Source organism: Pleurodeles waltl, chromosome 4_2 (assembly GCF_031143425.1).
Source record: "Pleurodeles waltl isolate 20211129_DDA chromosome 4_2, aPleWal1.hap1.20221129, whole genome shotgun sequence".
NCBI classification, from domain to species: Eukaryota; Metazoa; Chordata; class Amphibia; order Caudata; family Salamandridae; genus Pleurodeles; species Pleurodeles waltl.
In genome coordinates, this window is record NC_090443.1 from 829,297,110 (window position 1) to 829,318,797 (window position 21,688).

Consider the following 21,688-nt stretch of genomic DNA (forward strand, 5'->3'; position numbering starts at 1 on the left):
TGTCTCAGCGCGCGTACGGCAGTTCTTTTCCACAACTTCCCACGCCAGAAGCGCAGAGTCATGGAAGAACCAACAATTATGGATTTTACCTCTTTGACTGTTTGAAGTAAAAATTCTTTCATGCCTTTAAGAAAGGCAAAAATGCCAAAATTATATATATACATATGTATATATATACATACGTATGTATATGTGTGTATATATATATATATATACATATGTATATGTGTGTATATGTATATATATATATATATATATATATATACATATATATATATATATATATATATAATATCCGCAGTGCAGGGAGGCTTGGGTGGGTGTAAGGAATCTGCAGCTAGATAGTCTCTCTACCAGATATCTTGGTACTAAAGGTAAGTAACTTGTTCATCTGATAGAGACTTCTAGCTGCAGCTTCCTTACCTTACAATAGTTACCCAAACTATAACCCCTGGCGGTGGGTCTGAAGGAGATTTTTACAATAGGAAGTCCTGCAAAACAGACCGGGCAAAATGCCCCTCTCTTCTGACCTGGCTATCCAGGCAGTAGTGTTTTGCAAACGTGTGCAAAGAAGCCCACGTTGCAGCCTGACAGATGTCCACCACCGGTACGCCATGTGCTAACGCAGTGGTAGCAGCTTTACCCCTAGTAGAATGAGCTTTCAAGCCCTCAGGAGGCTGCTTCTTTGCCAAAGCGTAGCAGATCTTTACACAAAGAACGACCCAGCGCGAAATGGATCATTTCTGCACCACCCGACCCTTCTTTGCACCAACGTACCCCACAAAGAGTTGGTCGTCCACCCGGAACTCTTTAGTGCGGTCACGGTAGAACGATAACGCTCTTTTGGGGCCAGCCGATGGAGACGCTCCTCTTCCTTAGAGGGATGCGGTGGTGCAAAGAAGGTGGGCAGGGTGATATTTTGACCCAGATGGAAAGGGGTCACCACCTTGGGGAGGAAAGAGGCACAAGTTCTTAACACTACCTTTTCAGGATTTATCATGAGATACGGCGGCTTTGAAGATAAAGCCTGCAGCTCACTCACTCTCCTGGCAGATGTACTTGCCACCAAAAAGGCTGTTTTAATAGTGAGCAGCCGGAGAGGACAGTTATGCAACGGCTCGAAGGGAGCACACATAAGGAAGGTAAGAACCAAATTAAGATCCCACTGGGGCATAACGAAAGGCACAGGCAGGAACAGATGCACAAGCCCATTCAAAAACCTCTGTACTATAGGTGATTTAAACAGAGATGGATGATCGGGCAACTGAAGAAAAGCCGATAAGGCTGCAAGATAGCCCTTCAGAGTTCCCAAGGAGGAACCCTGCTGGGCAAGAGACAATATAAACAAAAGGATGTTAGACAGAGAAGAAGAAAGAGGATCAATAGACCTCTCTGTATAATATGAAACAAAGCGTTTCCAACGGCAGGCGTAGATCGACTTAGTAGAGGGACGTCTGGCTGCCAGAATGACATCACAGACCTCGGGAGGGAGGTCATAAACCATCAACTGTCGCCGCTCAATCTCCACGCATGAAGGCGCAGAGTTGACAGGTTCGGGTGGAGAACCTTCCCCTGCTGCTGCGACAGAAGATCCTCCCGAAGAGGTAACGCTCATTTTGAGAAGCTCTGGATACCAAACTCTCCGTGCCCAATCCGGAGCCACTAGGATTACTTGGGCCCGGTCATTCTTGATTTTCTTGAGAACTCTGGGCAAAAGTGGTATAGGCGGAAAGGCGTACAGGAGGCCTGAACTCCACTCGCGACGAAAAGAGTCGCCTAGCGATAGCCCCCTTGGAAACTCCAACGCGCAAAACTGCTGACATTGTGCGTTCTCTACAGAGGCGAACAGATCTAACCAAGGCTCTCCCCACTGCTGAGTCCTTGCGCCACCTCCGGATGGAGACACCATTTGTGATCCTCTAAGCATTTTCGACTGAGCTCGTCTGCCCTGGCGTTCAGAGAACCTGCCAGGTGTTGAACCACCAGTGTCATGCCCTGCTGTTCCAGCCATGTCCAGAGACGTAAAGCCTCTTGACAAAGGGTCCACGACCACACACCGCCCTGCTTGTTGCAGTACCACATTGTGGTAGTGTTGTCCGTTAACACCTGCACCACCTTCCCTTTCACAACAGGAAGAAATGCTTTTAATGCTAGCCGGATCGCCCGAAGCTCCAGCAAGTTGATGTGGAGCCCAGAATCCGCCAGAGACCAGTGACCTCTGATCTCCACCTCCCCCAGATGGCCGCCCCATCCCAGAAGTGACGCATCTTTCACTACCGTTAGATCTGGTTGGGGAAGGGAGAGGAGTCTGCCTTGCAGTTCACTAACCACCACTGCAGATCTTTTGCAGTCCCCTCCGAGATCTGAACCATGTCAGGAAGATTTCCCTGATGCTGTGCCCATTGGAACTTCAGGTCCCACTGCAGAGCCCTCATGCGCCATCTGGCATGCTTGACCAATAGGATGCAGGAAGCCATGAGTCCCAACAGCCTGTCTCACCGAAATCCAGGATAGAGGCCAAAACATCGGTATCATAACCTGAATATCCTGGACCCGCTGTTCGGGAGGATAAGCCCGATACTGCACTGTGTCCAGAACAGCTCCGATGAAAGTGAGCTTCAGAGAGGTAGTCAGGTGTGACTTCTGCACATTTATAGTGAACCCCAGCGAATGCAGGAGGTCTGTCGTCGTCTGGAGGTTGGTGACGAGAGCCTGGGGTGTAGAAGCCTTCAACAGCCAATCGTCCAGGTAGGGGGAAGACTGAAATCCCTGACCTGCGCAGATGAGCTGCCACCACCGCCATCACCTTTGTGAACACCCGAGGGGCACTGGTGAGACCGAAAGGAAGCACGGTAAACTGAAAGTGCTCGTGGCCCACCTTGAACCACAGCCTGTGGGCTGGCAGGATAGGAATGAGGAAATACGCATCCTGCAAATCCAACGCTACCATCCAGTCTCCTTGGTCTAGGGCGGAAAAAACCTGAGCAAGAGTGAGCATCTTGAATTTCTCCTTCTTGAGGAAGAGATTGACGTCCCTTAAATCCAAGATAGGGCGAAGGCCTTTGTTCTTTTTGGGAATCAGAAAGTAGCGGGAATAACAACCACTGCCTACTTCTGATATCAGGACTCTTTCTATGGCTCCCTTGGCCAAGAGAGCCGTAACTTCCTCGCGGAGCAAAGCCAGATGGTCCTCTATCAGCCATTCCTATGTCGGAGGGATAGAAGGAGGGAAAGACTGGAAGGGAAGGGAGTAGCCCTTCCGTACGATCTGCATGACCCACTTGTCCGTGATGATGGAAAGCCAGTGAGGGAGATGAAAACGAATCCTCCCTCCAACTGGACGGACGTGATCCCGCAGAACCATACTAGGAGGGCTTGGGCGCAGTGGAGGGGGGCTGTGTGGCGGCCGACCTCAGGCCAGACCCTCTGGGTCTGATGGTACCACCACCACGTCCTCCTCTTCCGGGATGCTGTGAAGCCTGAGGACGGTGGCTAAACTGAGGCTGGCGTGGTACCACGCCCCTTCCGAAGCCTCGAAAGGGGCGAAAGACAGACTGCTGTCGTGCTGGTGCCGAAAGGCCCAAGGATCTGGCCGTGGCTCGAGAATCCTTGAACCTCTCAAATGCGAAGTCTGCCTTTTCGCCAAAAAGGCGAGAGCCATTAAAAGGCATGTCCATTAAGCTGAACTGGACATCCCCTGAGAAACCAGTAGAACGTAGCCAGGCGTGGCAGCGTAGGGCCACTGACTAGGAAATCGCTCTGCCCAGCGAGTCGGTCGTGTCCAAACCACACCGGATCATAAATTTGGCTGCATCTCTCCCATCCTTGACAGCCTGGGTGAGTGTCCCGTACGCCCTCCGGGACCTGGGGCAGCACCTGTGCCACCGTATCCCATAAAGTATGGGAATAATGGCCCAATAGGCAAGAGGTGTTTACGGACCTCAATGCCAGGCTGGTGGAAGAAAACACATCTTCTTCCCAAGCTGATCCAGCCTCTTGGATTCCCTATCCTGGGGAGCGGAAGGGAAGGCACCACGGGAAGTAAAGGCTTGGACAACCAAGCTCTCAGGAGTGGGGTGTTGTGTCAGGAAACTAGGGTTGCTCGGAGCGGGCCTATGGCGGCGGCCGACCGTCCTATTCACAGGAGCCCCTGTGCTGGGTTTGGACCACGTACCCAGAAGGACGTCTGTAAGAGCCTCATTGAAGGGCAACATCGGCTCTGAAGTTGTCACCCCCGGCTGAAGCACTTCTGTCAGGATATGCGTCCTGACTGGCACCGTAGGCAAATCTAGGTCCAAGACCTCAGCTGCCCTACGCACCACCACAGCGAAAGAAGCACCCTCCTCCATAGCCACATTAGGAGGAGAGAGCATACCAGTATCTGGAGACGTGTCCAGTCCACTGGCCTCTCCTAGATCCTCATACCAGTCCTGTTGTAATCCACATTCTAAAGGGTCCTCAGACCCCTCCCATTCCTCTCCTGCGTCTGGCTGATCTAAATAATGCTCAGACAATGATCTGGGCCGAATTGGCTCTGTCGAAGTCGGAGTCGACGTCGCTCTGGCTCCGGATCATCCGGAATAAGGATGGGGCTGCCACCGGTGGGTGTCGGTGGGGGAATCATCTACGTCAGACCCGGTGCCGAAGGAGGTCGACTGTGAGAGACCGGCGCCGGTCCGGATCCAGTATCGGATCCTAGGGTCCCCAGCGGCACCGAGGCCGAAGCCGCCAGCGTCGAATCTGAAGAAGGCCCCTGCTGACCCCGCGGGGCCCAAAGACCCACCCGAGGGTGCAGCCCGCTCAAAAAGAAGGCTGTCCACGGCAGTGGTTGGATAAATGTATAGTATGTAATATTACTTTAGATTTTTTTTAAACATAGAAATTCACTGAAAAAAACAAAGGTTACAGGGACGTTATAGTTAGGTTCTGAATTTACTCTACAGACCCACAGAAATTCAGCAGCTATAGTTAGAGTTATTTCAAGTAACTATAATGCGTGCCCTAAGGTAACTATAACTTGCGCCTTTGCTATGCACAGCTAATTACTCGACATATTATATAATTGGTGACACCTTCTATGGAATAAAATTATTGATGAGAAAACTGTGCATGGCGAGGGTGAGACGTATAGTTACCTTAGGGCGAGAGTTACAGTTACTTGAAATACCTTTAAATAACATTGATGAAGAATTGCATGTGCAAATATAGGCATCTCAGTGGGGTGTCTTGTGTATGGGTCTGGGCTGCGATAACCTGTGTCTGCATCAACTGTCGATTCGAAATTGCTTTGATTTGTAACTGACTCAGGTATCTCTCATCCACCATACTGTCAGTATTTAGACACTAGTGCACTTCAAGAAATATGGTTTGTTTGCACTACTGGGCTTGGTCCTTGTTTTTAGTATCACTTGATGTCGGGTGATATAGTGGTCCCAACGTTGTCATCTTTTGAACTGCCCAACCTTTCATGGTTGCCCCACTTCTTATGCCCTGATGGAGTGCATTCCTCTTTTTGTGTCCCCTGGATTATGATTATACATATTTTAGATTTTTGACTTTTGTGAGGCGGGGACATGTATGTCTATCACAACTCTTGTGTGAACAGTGTTGCTTTGGCATTTCAGGTGATGCAATGAGACAATTGTCAATTTAGATGGATGTTGCTGGTCTGAGAGATATACATTGCGACATATGTACAATGGTGTTTAGATTTCCCACATGATGCAATAGGACATTTTCTAACACAGTTGGATACGAAACACATCGCATTATTCCACCTATGACATACTGTCTGTATAGAACACTGTGCATACATTTGAGGAGTTTGAAATTTGGCCAGTGTATCGTCCAGGTGTATCTGTTACATTCAGGGAATCCAGCACTCTACATCTCACCTCCTATTCAGTATTGTTTTATATGAAATGGGATAAGGGGAGTCTACCATCTGTATAACTGTACTATGTAGGTCATCTTTAAGATGAAGTACGTTTTTGGCACATGGCACTTTATGTAATGTATAAATATTCTGAAGTACACACTTTATCGGCGTCTTCCCCTTGGAGCTTAAAAATCAAGACAGGGTATCTCTATGTACATTTTGCACAGAATGAGTTGATTGGAGGAGCAGCTCATATCTAGCTTTTGTAATATGAACTGTAAAGCACTTAGCACTTTATGCGATGTAAGACAGGGATTAGTGTGATGATAATTGTAGGAGTGTCTACAGAGAGCTACAGATATGGAGTGTACAGCACACAGCATTCTGTGAGGAAGGAATAGTGTCCTCTGTAACCTACATCACATATCCAGGGATATTCCAGAAAGTATGTAACCTGACCTGACATATTGCACTTTTGAGTATGGAGCCACCAATATGGACTGCATAGTAAGTAGCACCTTACGTACTGCTACACAGTAGATACATTGATGTGAGACCAGCAAAGTGACATTTACGTTACATACTCAGGGACTTTACACTATAGTTCAATGTAGATAAGGACATTCATTGGATAAGGGACTAATATTTTGAGAGAAAATTTTTTACACTGCATGTGTCATCTGAAATGAGCATTGCATATTTAGGGATACTCTATAAAGTGTAATACTGGACCTCACATGTTGGGCTTTTGAGTATGGTGCCACATATATGGATTGCACAGCACATGGCACTTTACGAATTGCTACTTAGTAGATACATTGATTGGAGACCGGTGTAGTGAAATTTACAGGGTATATTAAGGGACTTCACACTATCTATCAATGGTCTTTTTGTGATAAAGGATTAATGAACTGAGGGAGAATATTTTCTATACTACATGTGACATTCGAATAAACTTGCCACTGCATAGCACAGAAATGTTTAAATGTATGCTTACACTCTAGCCATATCTTTATAATTTACAATTGATCACAGTCATGTGCAAGTTTTCATTGAGATCACCTTTATATGTATTTAGGATGGTTTTAAAGCACCTACTCCTTTTTGGTGAGAGGATGTTCTTAGTATATTTGAGCCAAATGCCAGTGTTTTGCACTTCAAGATGGCGCCCGCCTTAGGAAGTGTGCTCACATTCCAGCCACATCCCAAGAATGCACACTGGAAAAACTTAATTTTGAAATAATTATATTTGATTATAATTGTGCAACTTTGCAATGAGATTGCTTTCTTATATTCAAGATGGTTTAAAAGTATGAATTCACCTCTATTATGAGAGATCTCTATAATGCATTTGTGCTTAAAGTCAGCACGATTTATACTCTAAGATGGTGTTCCCCCTTTGAGATGTGGACAGGGTGTAATGGGTTCGCTGATGTTGCGAGGGTTGGTGCAATAGAAGAGGGACTGTTTTAAAACACAGGGAATATCGAGTCAGGGGTTGTCCAGTTAAGGCAGAAGCTGAAATGGGTTGGCGTGCGGTATGTGTTTGGTGCAAATTGAGTTGCCCTACGGTGTCCTGTGCTTAGTGCTGCAGAGCTGCGAGACTGTTGGAAACAGTGCAACTGTGTTTAATGGAGAGTGGTCATTGGCTGCTGGACGAATCTTTGCGATCTTTCCAAAACGTATACTTCAGGCAGTTCAGCTGCTGTCTTGAAAGTTTTGGGGTGATCTGTCAAGCGGGGGCTGAGGAAAGTGGTGGGGTTTCCCAAAACACATTTTCCCCATGCATTTTCATATAGGGATTTTGAACATGACTACAGTCCAAACCGCTCGACGGAATTACACCAAATTTGGCAGTTACAGTTATGGTTAACTCAAGTAACCCACACCTAAGGTAACTATAACTCATGCGTTTCCCATGCACAGCTAATTACACTACATATTACATCAGTGATGACGCCTTCTATGGCATCAATGATATTATGACTGCACTTATGAGAAAACTGTGCATGGCGAAAGTTAACTAGAGTTAATCATAACTTGTAACTGCTGAATTCCTATGGTTTTGTGCGAGTAAATTCAGAACCTATCTATAATGCCCTGTAGCCCTTGGGTCTTTCAGCGACTATGTATATATATAAATATATATATATATATATATATATATATATTTACACACACACACACACACACATACACGTTGCAAAGGCATTTGTTGTAAAATTCTGCACGGTAAAGGCATGCATCGTAAACATGCATGTGTTGGTTGTAAAGGCATGGTGGCAATGACATGCGTGGTTTTGACCGTGTTATCATTTCTGCTTCCCACTGGTTTAGTCTCATAATCTGGAGCAGAACTGGACTGCAACTAAATGTGTGTCACTGTCCATGTCTCAATCAATGTATCCTTAAACAAAAATAAAAACATTTGCACACAAGAATCTATCATGAAAAATTTAAAGGATTCACAGACCATGCATCAGTTACATATACCTGATTACTTACCTTTATGAACTAAGGCAGAACAAAAAGAACTAATTAAATTTACATGTGACAGAACAAATATTTTGTACTAGTGGAGGCTTGAAGGTTTTTGGTACATTTTTGTTGCATGCCGCAGAAGTGTGCAAATTACCAGAAACTACTATAGACACATACATGTACATAAGTACTTCACCAGGAATCTCCCCTACCATATTCAGCATATGCCTTATAAAAATCTTTGATGTGAGTTTAGGGTGAAAGTGATGGTCAAAGAGCACAGTGCATCACCTAAATCTGCAGGGGAAATTAAGACAAAAGTTGCATAGCACAGGGGAGCTCAGACTCTCTTGGTGAAGAGAACGCACCCTGAGGAAGATTCCCCAAGAAACAGTGCAGCTAGTTCTGTTGGAGCAACAATATGACATGGACATTTGGAAAACAGAGGATGAGGAAACAGAGAGAGCTGAAAGTTGGGCTGAATGAAAAATGTATGTCGGCTTGAGGGAAAATGTTGTCAACTTAACTAAAGAGTTATTTTGCTTCATGGAAAAAAGCAAAAATAGGGATTAACATTAGGGAGGCAGATAGCTGCCATGTGAAAACACTCACTCACTCTGGTAGCAGCAGATGACAGGAAATCAAGTGTCTCAATTAAGGAAAACAGAGTGCAGGAAAATCGCACATTGGGAACACAATGCCGTCTGATCAAAACAAGAGCTGTGGGGTGCTTCTGAAAGACCTGTTCCACAATACCCACTCTATTTTAATATCCGATGACTGGTCAAGCTACTGATCATAAATAAGCTTTCTCCTGCTCCAGAAGACTGATAAGCCCTAACACTAAGGTTTGATGTAAGAACATTAAAAATACAGGTCTCAGCAGTATTATGTTTTATTTCCAAGTTTCTGTGACCAACTGAAAAATCTTTAATGTTAGACACTTAGGGCCTGATTTATAGTTTGGTGGATAGGGTTACTTCGTCACAAACCTGACGGATATCCCCTCTACCGTATTACGATCCCATTATTGTCTACGGTGATCGTAATATGGCGGACAGGATATCCAACACATTTGTGGCGGAGTAACCTGTCTGCCAAACTCTAAACCAGAGCCTTATTTTTATAGCTTTATTGGTTTTTTTTTTTAGAGTCGAGCTCGCAAAGTGCTCTGTCTCTGGTGTCATCGCTCTATGGGCTTTTTACCACGTCCATCAGTTTGGTTGCTTCACGGGCTCTTCTTTTAAAATTCGCTTGATTTAATTAGTGAAAGTCATGCACACGTCATGCCTTTTTCTGGTGTTTATCCCTTCTCAAGTGCACCGGCCAACTACTGAAAACATATGAGTCTCGATGTTTTCTGTATGGTTTCTTGGCTACTTTTTATTTTTTATTTTGTAGGCAGCTTGATCTTGCTGGGCAGTAATCAGGCGCTTTGCATTACATCCATTCTGTTACATGGATAATTGCACTTTTGCCAGTTACATGGATAATTGCACTTTTGCTGATACCTTTCACAGCAAGCAAACTTTTGTCTCCTTTTGTGTGTCTGCTTTGCGCTCATGGCGGCCGTCGGCTTGCTTATGTGAAACTGTTGTATTTTTCAGTTTATGTGGCAAGAAAAATCCGGTTAGGAGTTTAAAATGCTAATAGCTCTAATTCGAGCAAACACAAGACCCATTACATTGCAAATGCTTGTTAAACCTTGTACCTATTGGATGATGCTTTCTTCTACTGTGCCCTCCTCCTGCCTGTGGGAGTTTCTTAGATTTATCATACTCTTCATGGACCATATGTTTCCCTTTCACATCTATTTATTATTTAAAAGTTACAATTATAATTTTTGTGAAAAAATATTTCTGTGTTTAACAATTCACTATCACTGCTTATCTTAGGTAATTCACAAAAGTCTGCACCAGCAAATAACATTCAAGACACTTTAGCCCACTTTCTACCCCCTACCTAATAGGATATGAATAGAAATACATTTATTGAAGCCAGTATATCAGTGTTCATTCAAAGTGGAAATTACTGAGGTAAATTTTAAATTGTACCTAACCAGCAACCATTTTTCCAATGTTCATTTGGATTTCAAATGTAATCACGCTTTGGTTCTTGTACTCCCAGTATCTATTACATCCACACCACTGCTGGACTTCCTCATAGTTTGTTACTACCAGATCTGGCCTTGCCTTCTGCCTTCCTTATAACACAGCATCAAATAGTCTATCTGTGGACGACTATTAATCTCACACTCTTTATAGTCAGGCAAACCTTTTCATCCAAACATAAAAATGTAATCTTAACATCCTTGTGTTGCACCTATAAGTACTAACTCTCATGCTTCATCTGCATCAGAACCCCAAACTACAGATGCTAGCAAGTCAGATGTAAGTCGGTTTTAAGGAGTCTAAGAAAACAGTCCTGGATTGATATGCTCCACACACCCCCTCCTGATATACAGTGAGTTAAGTGACCAATCATTCTGAGATTTATTTTTACCTTTGTTAACTGACTGGATGACTCCAGCAGACAGTTGTATGAAAAAATGAATTACATAAAAACAATAAAATAAGGGCAAATGCAAAACCAATAAAAGTTCTTTATAAAAAAAAATAAGGGCAAACTAGATGACAGGAAGCAAACGGGTACGAACCTGGCTGTTTTGAGATGTTTTTCTCGATGACATCCAAGAACCCGCTCTAAGCCTACCAACCTCTAAAGTGACAAGACCTTGCGCAACCTAAAGAAAAAGCATGTAAATGTATATTTATACAAAATATTGCAAGAGGCACAACTGAATAACCATACACATTTAATATAACAGTGCAGTGCTGATGAAAACAACTTAATTCATATTTTTCTGCTCCATAAGAATCATAAATTTACTAAAGATGGTGGAAGAAGGAGGGTTAAGGTTCAAATGCACAGACAGATTTAGAAATATAGAGATTACGTTTCAATGTGAAACTGTATGAGATTTTTGTAAAACGCTTCTGTTACTTTTACGAGTAAGTTTGTGCACAGTTCGCTGACAACTCATTTTATAAACAAATTCAGGGTAATTTATGCTTGGTGAAGACATGGCAAGTTTTGGGTAAACAAAAAGATAATGTTTTTTGTAAGTGAACATTAGACATCACTATTGTGAATGCTGATCATATTACTAATAAAAAATATGTATTACGAGTTATGAATTTACTTAAAAATGTGTTCACATAGAAAATGAGCAATTCCGAAAATGTGCCCACTTGAGAGGCCGTCATAAAATAGGTAATGTTTTACTAAATTCACGCTGTTTATTTAGAAACGTATGTGAGTAATAATTTTGCAGAAGTATGTCATATTAATGATTTGATACTATGTACTTGCTTAATTGATTGTAGGCCTTAAGTTAACGAGGTCTGGGCCTAAGTATTGCACAGTCTCATATTAAAATGCAAGTTCTGAATAAATTCATGAATTCATGTGTAGAAAATAAAGATGTATTGTTCTAACCAAAGGTTGACCAAACCTGTAGCAGGAGCCTTTACCTTTCTCATGACCACTGCTTGTAGAATCATGCTGTACCTAAAAAGTTACAATTGTTAACTTGATGTGTGAGACAACGACGTTCCCAGGAACTAATAATAGACACACTGACTAGAGTATGGAAGGATACAAGAAAGTTCCCGGACGAGTCGGACGTTGACAATGGAGAAGAACCACCAATCATGGACGTGTGAAAGATAGTATAGTTATATCATAGATTTCAACCTAAGCTTTAATTGGACTAACTGTAAATGTACAAATATTCTGATCCAATGGTAATGTGGGAAGTAGTTTAGATGATTTCGACTTAACCGAACTGCACGGAGGAGAAACTTCACGTCCTGATTAGTTTATTCTTAACCTTAACTTTGAAGCTTGATGACTAAATAATTAAATGCTGCCTTTAGAGATGTGCTTTATGGTTCATATTGCGCAGAAACCCCTGTGTCTGAACCATCCCCTTTCATTACCTCTTTGCGGATGCAGACCAGGCGGCTGTCCAACTGACTAAGTGAATTGCAGCTTGCCAATCCATATTGAGGGGAGGTATACAAATGTCATTGTCTTGTTGTAGATAATACTAGTTGTTCTGAGTACCAACTGCTGATTTTTGTTAGAGCCATAGTTAGATGTTTTCCAAAATTAACTTTTGACTAAAACTGTTTTGCATGAAGCCCAAACATGTTATTCTAATCCGGATGCTAGATAGGGACACACTGGAGATGTTAACAATATATTAATTGAGAAAATTTGCATTTACTCATTTGTTGAAACTAAATATATGCTATATCTAATGCACACTTATTCTTGTTGGTTTGTACTGTGATTCTGGAAGGTCTAACTATCAATGCATTAATCAAGTTGAGATTCTTTAGAAGATTTGGTCAACCAGTATTGTGTGTGTATGTTTATCAATACGTTTTGAGATTGATTTACTTGATTTTATCATTGTTAATTTAGGAGAATAACATTTCTAACTTAGCAAATGTTGTGATTATTTGTGACCAAAAGTGTTAGGGTGTGTGAAGAGTTTGAGTCCTGAGATATTCATTGATGCCTATTGATTATGTCAATGTGATTGATTTGAGGTTAGGGACTTGTGGTGAAGTTTTCCTAATCGTAGTCAAAAGGTCCATCGACTTATAACGCGTCCACTTAACTATTAACTTACAGACCAAATAAGGACCGACACGCTGGCATTATTTACACCTGTTTAAAAGTGATACCAACACTCACCTTGAGAATGGCTGCAACAGTCTCCTGAGAGGCATTCCTCACGTCCTCTCCATTAACAGACAAGATCTGATCTCCCTGCATTAGTCTTCCATCGAGGTCAGCAGCTCCGCCTTTGACAATGTCAGAAATAAATACTCCACTTCCGTTTCTGATGAAGAAACCAAGAAAAAGTCAAAAATCAAGCCACAGCTGCGACCCACAAATGAACACAAGAGTAGAATTGCATTGCATTCTTAAACTGCAGCCTCAAAAGTTTCCTAGACTTTATCTACATCCCTTTGATATTTGCAGCAGCATTTATTTTCTTTTTATTGCTGTCTGAAAGCTGGACGCAAAAGGAACGCTGTAGCAGGTGGGTATAAATGGTAAGTTATTACTAAATACAAAGCCACCACTTGAGGTCAGTGACCCTTCTCCAGATCAGCGCCCAGTGCGGCCCCACCAGTCTCACTGCCCTAAAGCCGGCCCTGCTATTAATTATACACAGAACTCAGACACATGATAAAAACACCTCCAGTTACCCAAAGGAAGAGAATGTTTGCTGTGGCATTCCGGGCACTTGGTAACCATGTCAGAAGGAGACTGTATTTAGGTAGACAGCTGTAAGTTGATGTTAGTGCAACTACTGTTCCTGAGGTGTATGGAAGAAAGTGAATGTCGAGATCACCCATGTAGTGATGTGAGTTACTTATCCGATCTAGGCATGGCTAGTATTGCATAAGCTGAAGGAGGGTTACCCAGTTTTTGTCATTGGTGATGGGGTGACTCACTAACCTGGAAAGAGAGGACGACTTTGCATGGAAGGGAGGTTTGTGCTACATTCGATATGGATGATACAATGTTTTACAATGCTGAAATCGCCCACTTTTTCAGAATCCCATTTTCTGTCTTCAATATTTCTAAAATACACATTCTTCAGGTCTAGTTCAATCCACACACAATCTTCTCAAGCTCCGCCTCTTCAGCCTCAATTCAACTCCAGTCCAGTGCATGCCTTTCATATGTGCCTGGTCATAGCCCTCAAGGTACCATGCACTATAGCACAATAAGATCAAAATCACTGACACCTAGAGCCTGTAAGAAATGGGGTCTTTGGTTGGCAGTCAGGTTACCCACTTTCCAAGCAAGGACCCTCACTCTAGAGTCAGGGTAAAGGAAAATCACACTTAACCTCAGAACAAGGTGTAAAGTATTTGTCCCAACACACACAGTGACTCCACGAAAACACTACAAAATGACACACCACAGGTTTAGAAAAATAGATAATATTTATCTAAACAAAACAAGAACAAAATGACAAAAATCCAACATACACAAGTCAAGTTATGAATCTTAAAAGCAAAAGAGTCTTAGATCCTTTAGAAAACAGTGAGAACGTTGTTAGTGTACAAAAGTACCTAGGTAGTGTCAAAATAAAGCCGCACAGGCGAGTGAGCATCAGAAAAGGCCAGCGATGCGTTGATTTCTCACTCGCAAGTGAGAGCGTGCATCGTTCCTCCTCCGGTCGAGTCAGCGTGCGTTGTTTCTTCTTTCCCGCAAGAGAGTGATGCATCGATCCGGATCTCGGGTCCAAGCAGGCTTTGCGCTGATTTTCCACACCCAGCGATGTTGCGTTGAAATCCGGTCGCACGTTGTCAAGAAACCGCACTTCGTGGGGGCTTGCGTCATTAACAGCAGCCAATGCGGGTGTTGCGTGTTGGTTCTCCAGCCACGTTGTGTCCATCTCCCAGCCGCGATGCAGGTGGAGCATTGATTTTAGCAGTGAGGCCGGCGCAATGTCGTGTTTCAGCCGCAAAGCGGTGGTGCCTCAAAAGTTTCCCCGCACTGCGGCTTTTGCGTGGATTTCTGTCCTTTTCCACCAGCTCCACTTTTCAAGGGCCCAGAGTCAGGTTAGGGCACCACTTGGCAGGCAGGACTCTCAGCAGAAGGCCCAAGTACTGGTAGAGAAAAGCCTTTATTGTCCCTGAAACTTCAACAACAGGAGGCAAGCTCAGTTCAAGCCCTTGGAGATTTTTCACCAGTGGGAAGTCACACAAAAGTCAGTCTCTGTCCTCTCTCCGGCAGAAGCGGCTACTGCAGGCCAACCCAGCAAAGCACAGTCATAGGCAAAGGGGCAGAACGCCTCCTCCAGCTTCTCCAGCTCTTCTCCTTGGCAGAGGTTCCTCTTGGTTCCAGAAGTAATCTGATTTTCAGGGCTTTTGAGGGCTCTTATACCCATTTCTGCCATTGAAGTAGGCCTACTTCAAAGAGAAGTCTCTGTTGTTTTCCAGGTCCTGCCTTGCCCAGGCCAGGCCCCAGACACACCAGGGGGATGGAGGCTGTATTGGGTGAGGGCAGGCACAGCCCTTTCAGGTGTAAGTGACCACTCCTCACCTCCCTCCTAGCACAGATGGCTAATCAGGATATGCAGGCTACACCCCAGCTCCCTTTGTGTCACTGTCTAGAGAGAAGTGCAAACAGCCCAACTGTCAAACTGACCCAGACAGAGAATCCACAAACAAGCAGAGTCTCAGAATGGTTTAAGCAAGAAAATGCATTCTTTCTAATAGTGGCATTTTTAAACACACAATCTAAAAAACAACTTCACTAAAATATGTATTTTTAAAATGTGGGTTAGAGACCCCAAACTCCACATGTCTATCTGCTCCCAAAGGGAATCTACACTGTAATCATATTTAAAGGCAGCCCCCATGTTAACCTATGACAGAGATAGGCCTTGCAACAGTGAAAACTGAATTTGGCAGTATTTCACAGTCAGGACATGTAAAACACATAAGTATGTGTCCCACCTTTAACATACATTGCACCCTGCCCATGGGGCTACCTAGGGTCCACCTTCGGGGTGCCTTACATGTATAGAAAGGGAAGGTTTAGGCCTGGCAAGTGGCCACACTTGCCAAGTTGAACTGGCAGTTTAAAACTGCACACACAGACACTGAAATGGCAGGTCTGAGCCATGTATGCAAGGCTACTAATGTGGGTGGCACAACCAGTGCTGCAGACCCACTAGTAGCATTTGATTACACTTTAGCACTGGTCACCAGTGGTAAAGTGTCCAGGGCAAACAAGACAGAGTCCAGCACACAGAAACAACCTGGGAAGTAGAGGCAAAAAGTTAGGGGACACCATGCCAATGATGCCATGTCTAACAGAGCCCACTAAACATTGCAGCAGAAAATATACATGCATGGGATTCGGGAATGAAAATAGAAAGTAGTAAGTCTTCCAAGTGTTCAAAGGGAAGGTATCTGATTGACAAAATGTAGTGGGGAGCTGAGAATGTTGTTTTTTAATGTCATGGCTAGCATGATAAATCTTTCCTTCCTTCTGTTCTACTGAGCTGCCTTTGCTGTAAAGTGTTTTGGAAGCTAAGTGCACTATTTCTGTATATATTGGTTTGAAAGGTCATAGTCCAATACTGAATGCTAAAGACATAGACCTAGAAAAGACCAGGCACACCGCATTCAGATTTCAGAGGCCACTGGCCCAAAAGTGAGAACAAGTAATCTCAATCAGAGCTGATTATATCAAAGCAGAATGTTTTTGGGGTCACAGATGGAGAAGGCAATTTCCACCTAAGGGGAAATGCAAGTCTGTTACATGCACACATTTATTCACTAAGGAACTGAGCAATTCCCATCGCTGAAGGAAATGCATCACTCATGCTGTTGTATCACCCAGATAGTGCACAGCTCTAAGCTTTAATAAACACTAACGTGACTATTTTTCTATTTAACAGTTTCATATAGATCTATGCCACCCTGAGCTATTCAAGAGTTTCACATAGGTATAAGAGGCCGGAAGGAGTGAAGGTTGGGGGGAAGGGAGGAGTACAAAGGATAAACAACTACTTCAGTTGTCCCCAACAGCAAATAAAGTATGCCAAAATGGGGCTAAATTCTGAACATTGGAGATGATAGCACATTCAATCAGTAGATCTGACTCAGTTCTGAAACGCTAGTGAAGCATGGGTCATTCCCAGTCCCCTACTAATGGAAACGTCCGAAGAGACAGTATAGCTGAGATAAGTTTTGAAGAAGTGAGCCTTTAGACTTTTTTGCACAATAAGATGTCAGGAGCTAATCTTAGCTGGAGAGGTAGTGAGTTCCAGGAACTAGAGCCCAAATCTAAGAAGGATGGTTTCTAGACTTGGGAATATCTAAATGTGGATGTTTCCAGGCTGAGAGAATTCTTGCTCTCTGAAAAGGCACTAGATTGTATCCCTGGTATTTATTGTAAGAGAAAGGTTCACCTGGTTGCTATTAGAATGCTGGACTGGAATTGGCTAGTGGGGACAGGAACCTCCCTATACCTGCCAGACGCTCCCTCTAAGAGTTCAAAACAGCTATATAAGTTCCAGTCCACTCCCACCTAGCAGAAGGCAACACCGTGCTCAACCTTCCAAATACCGAATCGGTATGGTATGTATTACTATTTTGCGACCAAATCCAGTAGCAAAACAGTAAGACTTCAAAACAATTTAAAAAGTGGTGATAACCTATTCTCAAATGTGAAGGGGTCCCTCTGGGACCCGTTAGCCTATGAGAATATTGAAAAAATATTTTTAAAGAGCAGGCAGTGAGTGGCCCTATAGATCCATGCCTAGTTTTAAAAAATGAAATTTCAAAATGTATTTATTTTTCTTTTTAAATGCATCCCTGTAGGAAGCTGGCCCTTTATGTGGTATGTAAATACCATGAAAATGTTCCTAGGGTTCCCAAGTGAGTGGATGGGGCTTGCTGTGCAATCCCAAACTGCTCTATTTAGGGATAGTGTGGTCAAGCAGCCTTAGGCTTAACACAGAGGAGTGCAAGACATCTACAAATACACACAATAGTCAATAAACAAGACACACTACTCAAAAAGAAGATCAACCCCAATTTATAAAAGTAGTAAATATCTTTATATATGCTTAGGCGTCAGTGAAAAATTGTTCAGGCAAGTAAAATTTTACATACAAATTCTGTTCACTTTAAAAAGTGAACACTGCAATTTCTGAGTTTTGCAATGTTATCCTATGGGAGGAAAAACAAGTTCTGCAAACAGGTAGAGTACAGCGACTTACAAGACCGATCTCCAGGAGTTAAGATGAGTAGTGGGCAAGGTTCAAAGCAGCAGCAGAAGTACACAGCCGCATGGTGGCGGCCGGGTGTTCAGTACAAAACAGCATCAGGTGCCCAATGTGTTCCAATGGAGATCGGTCACTGTGAAAAGAGGCTGCAGGCTCTGGCCAGGAGGCAAGTCAGGCTGAACCAACAGCGGTGCTTAGGCCTCACATTGCTCAGGCACAGGTGGGCACCTTTGGTCCTCTTTTCCACCGCTCAGGGGCGACAGGTGCAGAGGTGTCCTTAGGTGTCAAGTTTTTCTGACCAGACCAGGCACGGTGGAGGGGGGCTGGTGCAGAGGCCGCAGGCGTCGCTGGGAGTCCAGGTGGGGGTGGAACCACAGTGGACTTGGACTCTGGGGGGCTGGGAAACCTTATTGGCACAAGTGGTCCACTTCAACTTCGGTTGGAGACTTCGGGTGCAGTGGCGACTTCAGGTCCTGGATTTTGGCTCTTCCAGGGGATTCAGAATCCCTTCTTTTGGAGTTTGCTGAAGAACAGATCTGCTGTTTACGAGTGGTCGCGACTCTTCAGTGTACTTGGTCTTTTTAGGTAATCAGGATCTGCTTCTCTGGTGTTAGGGGCTCCCCTAAATACTGAATTTAGGGGTGTGTAGGGACTACTGACCCCTGGGGTCACTATGCCTCCTATATGACCACTTCGTGGGGGAAGTGGGCATAACCCTGCCCCATAATTCCTAGGCATGCCACCACCAAGACGGCACGCCTACCTGACTAGCTAATCTTCCTACCTGTCCAGGTGCCAAGTGGGCTGTGGACAGGGGGTGGCTTCCTCTCCTATGAGGAGCTACATATGCTTTTCTGAGGTGGCAGTCCTATGAGGCTTGCTGCCTTAGGAAGGCTAACCAGCAGGTGATACTGTGGGAGAGGGTGTTACACCCTCTTCTCAGACAGGATTTTGTTCTGGGCCTCCTGAAAGCAGAAGGCTCTCACCAACACCCTTTGGGGCCAGAACCACGTCTCGGGTGGCAGGCTGGCAGAAACCAGTCAGCAAGCACACCAGCGGCTGGTAGGTTTACAGGTGGCACAGATGGTGCACCCAGAGGGCTAAGGTGCCCTCTGGGTGCATGTATTGGTAAATCCAACACTGGGATCAGTGTGGGTTCACCAATACAAGATGTTTGTTACTAAACATCCCTAGCTTAAATGAAGCCATCATGTAGCTGGGGAACTCTAACTGGCAAGTATCCAGCACATGCATTTAAAATGGCTGCCCTGGCCACTTACTATGTCTGAAAATTGACAAAGACATAGCAGTGGCAAAACCTGCTCGTGCAGATAGCCCCTCTGGGTGGTAAGGCCTGTTAGAGGGGTGACTTACATTTAGTGCATGTGTGCCATGTTGTGTTTTTAATTTTGTCTGGACCACGACACGCAGTCTGCAATGGCATCCTGTTATGTGCTCGGTGAGGGGTCTCTTAGGGTGGCAAAATTTGTGCTGCAGCCCTTAAGAACCCTCTTTAGCACCTCAGGCCCTAGGTATCAGAGGTACTGTTTACTAGGGACTTGCAGAGAGTGCTAAAGGGTTTGCCAATTTAGGGAACAACTGTACAAATAAGGGAAAGAGATCCGGCACTGGGAAACTGGTTAGGAGGGACCCAGTGCACTTTCAGCCAAAATCACATCAGATACCAGGCAAAAGGTAGGGGGTAACCATGTCAAAATAGGCACTTTCCTACAATCCTGTTTTCTTTTAAGGAAAATAGGCAACATTTACAAACAAAAAAAAAAGATTGCTTTATTAAAATGCAGTCACAGACATGATGGCCTGCTGACCTCGTTATGATGGCTGCGATTCCTAATGGGTTGCGAATTGCAACCTACATCATTAACATTAATGAGGTAGGTCAATTTGCGACCTACTAAGAATCTCTATTTGGGGAAAAAATCATACCATAAGAATACTGATTTCTTAAGTGTGATTCGGAAATAATCGCAATTAGGAAATTAGTATTCTTAATGTCTGTACATCCGGTGTTTTGGGGTATTATGCAGAATGTGTTGCCTTAAGTAGATTAAGAGTTTATTTCAGGATTAATTCCAAGTTATGCAAAGAGACTCTGCTCAAGTTGACCATTAGTCTGCAGTCGACGGCAATGATGCTCAAATCGCTCAAGAAAAATGGCTCATCTTGCAGATCATTGTGCTGTAGAAAGCTAACAAGTAACAAAAGCTACACAAGAAAAAAGGAAAATGCTTCTTACTCAGTAAGCATCTGTTTGTGGCATGTAGTGCTGTCGATCACATGCTTTGCATATTCCTGCCATCTAGTGTTGGGTCCGGAAGTGTGCAAGTTATTTTCCTTCAAAGAAATCTTTTCAGTCACAAGGTAGAGTGACTTCTTCTCTTGGTGATAACCTGCATGGGCATCGACCCCAGTGTTAGATTGTTTTCCCGCTGGCGAGTGTGAATGGAGTGTAAAGTAAGTGTAAGTAAAGACACAACCATGCTAATGCCAATGTAAAGGAACTGCAACAACCACACATGTCTGGGTAGGAGTGTGGGTGCATGTGAATCTACAGCACTACATGCCACTAACAGATGCTTACTGGGTAAGTAATATTTTCGATTTAATGGTATGTGTGGCTGTAAATGCACATGCTTTGCACAGACTGTAAAGCAGTGCCCTCCAAAAGTGGTAGCTAAACTGTGCGTATTGCAGATGTTTGGAAAAATGTGCGTAACACTGCCTGACCTACATTAGATTGTTGGCATGCTAGAACATCCACACAATAATGTTTGGTAAAAGTTGCGTGGTGTAGACCATGCAGCTGTTTTACATATTTCAGCTATATGAATATTGCCCAGGTGCTCTAGGAGGTAGAGGCAGAGTTCTTTTGGCTTTAAGGTAACATGTTTGCATACATTTAACTATCCACTTGGCAATGCCTGATTTAGAAATGGGTTTTCCTTTGTGAGGGGGCAAGAAAGCAACAAAACGTTGTATGATTTTACAAAATTCTTTAGTTCTGTCAATGTACCATAGCCCTTTTAACACAATGTATAAAGAGCCCTTGCTGTAACTGACTCTGGGTTAGGAAAGAATTCAGGCAATTCCACTGACTCATTAAGTTGGAAATGGGAGACCACCTTTAGAGGGAATTTTGGGTTTGTGTGAAGGACTACCCTATCTTTCTGTAACTGGAAGAAAGGTTCTTCTAAAGTTACTACCTGCAGCTCACTGACATGTCTGAGTGAAGCAAAGGCAATCAAATAGGCAGCCTTCCAAGAGAGAAATCGGAGGGAGCAATTATGTAGTGGTTCAAATGGTGGATCTGCAAGTCTTGTTAGAACAATGTTAAGATTCCATGATGGAGATCGGTCCAGGAATATTTTGCGTGGCAGTTGGAAACAACTGAAAAGGCATTCGTTCCATTAGAAAGGCATTCTCTGATGAGTCAGAGTTGATGGAAATGGCCCATTAGACTGCTGCGAGAA

The 21,688-nt window shown here is 43.8% G+C and overlaps 1 protein-coding gene across 6 annotated transcripts in view; it reads right to left on the minus strand.

Annotated features, from left to right (window-relative positions):
- Window positions 1-21,688, minus strand: part of PATJ (PATJ crumbs cell polarity complex component) — a 1,201,300-nt gene that overhangs the window by 158,961 nt on the left and 1,020,651 nt on the right. For all 6 annotated transcript variants that reach the window (XM_069232550.1, XM_069232545.1, XM_069232547.1 and 3 more), the window contains 2 exons: window positions 13,127-13,274; window positions 11,016-11,102 (listed from right to left, as the gene is read on the minus strand). In XM_069232550.1, the coding sequence (XP_069088651.1) occupies window positions 11,016-11,102; window positions 13,127-13,274 (235 nt within the window). The remainder of the gene's footprint in view (window positions 1-11,015; window positions 11,103-13,126; window positions 13,275-21,688) is intronic.